At 43.7% G+C, this 6,791-nt stretch overlaps 1 protein-coding gene across 4 annotated transcripts; it reads right to left on the reverse strand.

Annotated features, from left to right (window-relative positions):
- Positions 1-414: 414 nt before the first annotated feature.
- On the reverse strand, positions 415-4,263 carry LOC147901729 (protein ALTERED PHOSPHATE STARVATION RESPONSE 1-like). Of its 4 annotated transcripts, none has more exons than XM_087374857.1 (5): positions 4,194-4,263; positions 2,501-3,549; positions 2,149-2,336; positions 1,835-2,058; positions 415-1,555 (listed from the first exon to the last, which is right to left on the reverse strand). In XM_087374857.1, exons 2-5 carry the CDS (start codon positions 3,315-3,317, stop codon positions 727-729), a joined length of 2,058 nt encoding a protein of 685 aa, XP_087230983.1. In that variant the 5' UTR covers positions 3,318-3,549; positions 4,194-4,263; the 3' UTR covers positions 415-726. The 4 variants fall into 4 exon arrangements, with proteins under 4 accessions (XP_087230983.1, XP_087230985.1, XP_087230982.1 ...); XM_087374859.1 differs by lacking the exon at positions 4,194-4,263 and adding an exon at positions 3,945-4,019; XM_087374856.1 differs by lacking the exon at positions 4,194-4,263 and adding an exon at positions 3,928-3,964.
- Between the last annotated feature and the right edge of the window lie 2,528 nt (positions 4,264-6,791).

Genomic DNA, 6,791 nt, shown 5'->3' on the forward strand with positions numbered 1-6,791 from the left:
GATTTGCATAGGTCGATTACATTTAGTTGGTCGGTGTGCCAGCAATTTCTTCACTACAAATTAGCTATTTTCACAGATTAAAAAGCAACGTTTTTGTAATCCATTGGACACTAAAACAGGTTTTTTAATGGATCATAAGTTTAGGTTTTGACTTGACTCTCTAGATAAGTTTAGGCAGGCTACCCCAACCATTGAGGCTGCCACAGTCCAATTGAATCTCAGTATTAGATCTCGGAGTTGTTACTTTTTTGGCATTCATCCATTCAGGAAGGAAAGGGCACCACCAGGATTGTTATTTTAATTAAGCAGCTTTTTCTCTAGTTGCAAGAGTTCTAAATTTGAAGAAGCCACTTAGTGCATAGGTTCACATGATATCAGCAAAAGCTCTATACAAAAAGGCAACTTGCCCACTGTATCAGAATGCTTATAACGATGGATTACCAACATGTACATCACAATGGAGCCTCTCAAGTACTGGCGCAAAGAAGAAAAATTAACATCAAGAACAAACTAAGATGCACATCCTTCGGATCAGTAGTACAGATCACAACAGAGACTTGTATGTGCTGGCCTTCCAGGAAGAGGACAAAAGGTGGTAAGACGTAGGTAATCAAGGTAATGAGATGGCAGCGTTGCAAAAATTGGGGTGGCAGTGGAATGTGAGGAGTTAGTAGACAGACAGCAAAAATCTTGCTAGAGTTGTGGGATGAAGCTTCTCGAGGGAGTTTACAAGGGAGGCAAAGGCATGGCTGCAGAGATGCGAGTGAGAGTGTAGAGATGCTGAAAAGCTTGGGAGCAGACCGTAGAGAAGCCAGTCATAGCCTCCAACACACCAGGCAGGCCTGTCTGCAAATTATTCATGGTGAGCACTCTAGTGTCCTGGACTGCCTTGATATGCTTCACCTTCTCCCCTTCAAATCTTCCCCTCAAGACCTCTGCAGCAGCCCTCTTCTCTGCTGCAACACCCCTCACAAGAGCCCTCCTGGCAGCTCCTACCTCCTCATCCTCTTCTTCATCTTCCCTCCCCCTCTTCCCACCAACACTTTCTTCTACTTGATCTAACCCATTTGCCCTCTTCTCCCATTGTCTCTCTAGCTTCTCCACCTTCTTTTTTTGTTTCGTCTCCTCAACTTGCTTCCCTGCCATTGCTTTCACCACCTCCCCAAGACTCTTTATGGCCTCTGATGCCACTTTGTCTGGCAGACATCCCAGCGCCCTTTGCCACTCCTCACAGAGCCTATGTGCCTCTGGTTCACCCCTTGACTCCTTGTACTCGTCTGCTTCTTCCTCGACTTTCTCCTTGCCTGTGTTTATTTTGGTCAAGCTCAGACGTAGCCAGCCATGCAGGGCTGTCATGTAGCCCCTCTGGCTGGCCACAAGCTTGCAGAAACTCTCGTGCCAGGCGCTCAGTTCTCTCTCCAATTGGATGGTGGCTTGATGGTGGACGTCGGTAGTGTGTTGCTGGTTCATGGATGCGTCCAAGCTTTTGATGTGGATGATTATCTGGGTCTGTTTGGCATGGCATCGATGCATCGTCCCCCACATGTTGTTCAACCTATTTGAAGAAACCAACATTTTTTCAGCATTCAACCCGACGCAGCATACATGAAGTCAACCCGACAAGCTTAGACCAACTTCTTGAGAATCAAGCTAATCGTCCAACCAGCAAACAAACTGTTATTCCAACAGAAACAATACACTGGCGCTAAGCATACGAGCATTCTTCAATCAGACACGAAGAATCAAGCTGACTGTCCAACCAGAGACCGTTTGTCCAACAAAAACAATCCACTGCGCGAGCGAGCAAAGATGTAGCAACAAATTTACAACGCACCCTTCGATCAAAGCAACGAGTTGGGGATGAAGTTCATCGTCCCTCAAGTCCTCAATAGCCTCGATCGTAGAATCTAATCCCTGATATGATACCAAAATGAGCGAATGCAGCCTCTTTATGTGCGCTCTGGTCTTGTCGATTGTAATGGCGTCCTCAGCTCTAGCCTCCTGACGTCTTAAGAGTGAACATTTGTTCTCACGTTCCTTACGTAAGGATTCCACCAGCTGCATTCATTGGGCCAAAACAGCACGGATGATATATAAAACCTTGAACTATGTCACTTGAATCATGCGATTGAATCAGCTGTAGCTCACCTTAACTTCTTCGTACAATTTCTTCTCCCATGCCAGGAGCCTCTCTAGCGTCAAAGTGTGGCTTCCGTTCCTCCCAGCTTCGTCCACATTGCTCTCTACTTCGTCTCTGGGACTGCGAGACCAGTTCCAGCTAAGAGCACTGAAAACTCTTGCGGAATGGTGATTTCGATCTGTCGCCCATCTCAGCGCTTTATAGCAACAACACCAGACACCTTAGCGATGCTACTGGAACTAAAACTCGGCAGCCACCAAAACATCACAGCGAAAACATTGCACTCTTGACAACATTGAACGATCATAGCATAGAACAGAAAAACAAGTTGCTGACATTAGCTCGAGGGGAAAGGAATACATTTGCTCCTGGTGACGTTGTTGTGCATGCGAGCAGTTTGCGTTTCCAGCGCCCGGGAGACATCCGTTCCGCCAGCCGATGCCTTGAGAAATTCTTCATCGAGCTCCTTCACGATTTCGACAAGATCCTTCCTCACGCCTAACCTCATCAGCATCCCGACGTTGCTTTCTAGGCCACTATCATCTTTATCTTGCACTCCCCACTTCACAACAGCAGTCTCTTCCTGAGCTTCTAGTGTGTCTATGGAGCCTGGCTGCTCGCCTTCATTTCCTGTGTTTTCAAGGACCTGAGATGCCTCGTCCTTGCTTTCAGAATCTTTGGCCTCGCCATTCGAATCCTTCTCCTGTACCTGGCGTAATTTCCGTTTCTCTTGCAGATGCAGCGGAGGATCCGTCGGGCGAAATGGGTTAAAGAAGTCCCAAGCAGCTCGCGCTGCTGGCGACGTTGGGGGGGAGTCGCTTGCAGCCTCCTGCTCTGAGGCAGGAGCTGACTGACCATTCTTCTGGTTCAAAGATGAAGAAACCGCACTCGCACGCCTCACGACGGGCACCCAGGAAGGCGACGGCATGGGCAGGGGAGGAGGTGGCGGCGGCTGGGGGAGAGCAGCAAACGGGCCTTGCCCAGCTGCAGGAGCACCGCCTTCTCCCTCAGCGAACTGGCGGAGACCAGCGCCGGTGTTTCTCAAAGCGAGCAAGTACGCACTGTGCGCTGCAGCGAAGGCGTTCCGAAAGACAAGAGCCTGCTTCATGAAATTCTTTCGCGATTTACATCTGCTCACAAGTTCGTCGTCGCTGAATTTGGAGTTGATGCACCCCATTTTGGACTTCCCGTCTTCAACGTCAAGACTATACGCTTGTTTTTGCGAAAAGTGGTTCGACGCTCGCTCCTAAAGGATAAGTAGAGCTAGCAGATGACGAGGCCGGCCTTCCTTGACTTCTCGCATTCACCAGCTCGAGAGGAGAGATTCTCATAACAAGTGCAGAGTGTTCGTCGTTCCAGCTCGCAACAGCTGCATGGTGTAGAGATGGAAATCTAGTGAAGCAGCAGCCCTGCAGAGATTGACGGCTTCAGAGATGCAGGCAAAGATTCGGGTTTACGAAGTGCGGATGGGCACTCAAAGCATAATATTCGACTTGCAGCATAAGGAAAGCTGGAAATCCACAGCAAAGAAGCCTGTGAAGTGCAGTACTAAAAGGTAAGGACGATGCCTGGGAGCTGAAGCTCAAAAGTATAGGATTGCAGCAGACCAGCCAAGAATTCACCGAGCGAGCAGGTTGAAATGTGTAGAGATAAATCATAACGGAGAGAAAACTACGGGACAACAATCTGTATGCATACCTCAACTTAACGTGCTAGATCTACTCTCCATGAATCACACACTAGGACAGAATCAGACAATGTAATACAGGAGAAATCATGAAACTTACAGAAGTGCGTCACATACATACTCATAGTCTGACCTATGCTGCACAAAGCAAAAGTCGAATGTAAACAAGTTTCACTCCAACAACACCCTTTGTCCAAGTGTAAACAAAGTCGCAAACGCAAAATTCAAAACTGTGACCGAGAGAAGACCAGAACAAAGCTGAGAGTATCCTTGGGCAGAGAGAGTTGAAAGCAACGAGTCAAAGGCAAAAATGCTGAACGTAGAACTATATTCTTAATAATGAAGTGGAGTGTGCACTCAAAGTACCTGATAATGCTTAATGTAATGTCATGAATAAGCATTTGGGAATGAGCAGGTATGAGTAGACAGGAAAGGCTTAGGGAACGGGGACTAATCCAACCGTGTAGATGCGAACTGAAAACATAAACAAACATCCAACGCAAATACAATTACAGTTCAAAATCCAGACTGCTGCACCCAAGGACTCAAAGCGAGATTATTACAATTTTATGCAGCATCCTTTGGGAATGGGACTGACCCAGAGATTCTGAACTCGCACTTATCATCTGAACTTTCACTTATGCAACAAAAATGCCCAATACAAAAGGGATTCATGGTTCAACCTCGCCACGACTGCTGCAGTCTGCTTTTCAAGGCATACCAGGCCATGCCCAATGTACAGTATATAAACTTTGACGAATTCTGACTTTTGAGGAATGCAGGGGACACTCGTGACTCTATGTTTGTATAGTATTTTGACTGTTTGCTATGTTTGCATAGCATTTTGACAATTGTTATTTAAGCTATATAGTACTGGCACAGAATCAAAGGTCCTCGAGTGGGGAAGGACAGCTTGGCCTAAAAGAAAGAGTGGCAAGGCAGCTCTCAAAGGACTGTTCTTACAACGGGCACTGTCCGATCTAGTGTAATTCACAGCCATCTTGTACAAAATATTTATTTCCCACATGAGTCGTCCTCCCCTACTGGCAACGTTTACCTTCATTTCTTACGGACAAGAACCCATCTAGATTCTACCATACTTCTAATTTTTATAAGAATCCTTTTATTTAAAAATTCAATGTATTATACGAATTCATCATAATAGTTATAGTTTAATGCAATCCTATGGAGTATGCACCAGCAGCCAATCTCAGCCCACTCAACGTAACACTAATATGTCTTTTACAAGCCCACAAACTTTTTGCAAGAACTTTCAAAGTAGTACATAAACTAATGTTCCATTCTTAACCAATTAAAAAATGAAAAACTCAACTGCCATCTAAAATTAAATTCAAGAACAATATTTGCCAACCAATTTTCAAGATTTTTACAACCAAGTCCACACAAATGTTGCTTTTCTCCCCAATGTTTGGACATCATCTGTCTTTCTCAACCACATACAAGATGGAGATTTACAATAACTTTCAACATTATTTAACACATCGTCTTTATCCTAAAGCGAAGAAAATGGACCCTTAAACTAATTTCAAATATGCCAATTTTGTATTTTGTCAATCAAAGTGAAACCTCTACACTAAATTGAGCTCACTTTTAGTCAATTATAGTAGGCTTAAAATATGAAGAACATAGTCTTCTCAAGCACTAGATACACATTCTAGAATTGAAAACTTTGAGGAATTCAAGGATTGAAGAAGAACATGGGCCTAGATGGCATTTATCAGGAGTGAGTGAAGTGGGGTATTGAGAAATCCAAAGTATAACACTAACCACTCTAGTTTTAAAAAGTAGATTTCAAAGCGCTAATGGCGTGCATATACTATAGGCTAAAAAGACTCAACATATTCTAACGTGTCACTAAAAACATATTGTTTAAATAGATTTTTAATTTTGTATGAGTTGGTGAGCATGCTAATGGCAATACCAAGCCTTGTCATGCTCTAAAAGCAATGGAAATTCAAGGACAGCACCAACAAGATAGAGGGATTGTGTTATTACCAAAAATACAAGACATTGATCGATTACAAATGCAGACTATCATTCAAAATTCACACGATTCACGGAATATTTCAGGCCTATAGAGTGCTTCAAGGGAAATGATCAGAAGTCATGAGTGTTGGTGTGTGCGATCTCGACTCACCAATTTGAATCAACTACAACACCACCATTCTAAATCAATCATTAGTGTGTTGAACCCATTACTTGGTTGAAGCCCATGGAAGCTCTTCCATGAAGCTCTTCCATAATCTCTTAGGTGCATTTTGTTGGACCATGGAGTTTATAGGGCATGTTTGCTAATGATGTTGTCCTAGTTTTCAAGTCGGTGCCTTAGCATATATAGGCAATGGGATTTTGACAATCAAAACAAGGAAACATGACAAGATATAATTTCCTTTCTAATTTAGAAGCATGCTCCACATAATAAATGAAGGAGAAACCTATTTAAAAAAAGAAAGTTATGAAATTATTCTGACAAATTGTCATGATGGGATGGAAGAGCACACAAAAGTTACTAGCATATGGCCAAAGCTTGACTTTCAAGGGCATCATTATGATGAAATGGGTCATAATCAAAGAATGCAAGACTTAAATTGGTTTTGTACGCGGTCAAATGAACTTTCAAGGCGTATCATTGTGATAACCTAACTCATTATCATAGAATGGGAAAATTTCCTTACGTACCTACGAGTGAAACCTTGGTGTTGACCTAGTTTGGTGGATTAAAATCAAACGTAGAAACATTGTTCACGTTGTCACTACTTATGTAGAATTGGCGGTTGCATAACTAGAGGGTGGTATGTTGTTACTTGCCTCATCATATGATACCAATGATATCATGATGGGGAAGTTACTACGGATGAGGCTCTCCATGATACCAATGCTGAGGTAGGATAGAGATACCACAACAACTTAACCAAAGCATATCTACTATCAAGGCTAGGTTGG

This window comes from Dipteris shenzhenensis, chromosome 5, assembly GCF_047967505.1.
Source record: "Dipteris shenzhenensis isolate YYH24624 ecotype China chromosome 5, Dip_SZ_1.0, whole genome shotgun sequence".
In the NCBI taxonomy this organism is placed as follows: domain Eukaryota; kingdom Viridiplantae; phylum Streptophyta; class Polypodiopsida; order Gleicheniales; family Dipteridaceae; genus Dipteris; species Dipteris shenzhenensis.

Excerpts from the sequence above, each read along its gene's own strand:
- LOC147901729 (XM_087374857.1), bottom strand. The coding sequence starts at position 3,317 with ATGGGGTGCATCAACTCCAAATTCAGCGACGACGAACTTGTGAGCAGA. Across the intron at positions 2,059-2,148 it reads AATTGTACGAAGAAGTTAAG|CTGGTGGAATCCTTACGTAA; the intron begins GTGAGCTACAGC and ends CAATGAATGCAG. Across the intron at positions 1,556-1,834 it reads CTCGTTGCTTTGATCGAAGG|GTTGAACAACATGTGGGGGA; the intron begins GTGCGTTGTAAA and ends TTCTTCAAATAG.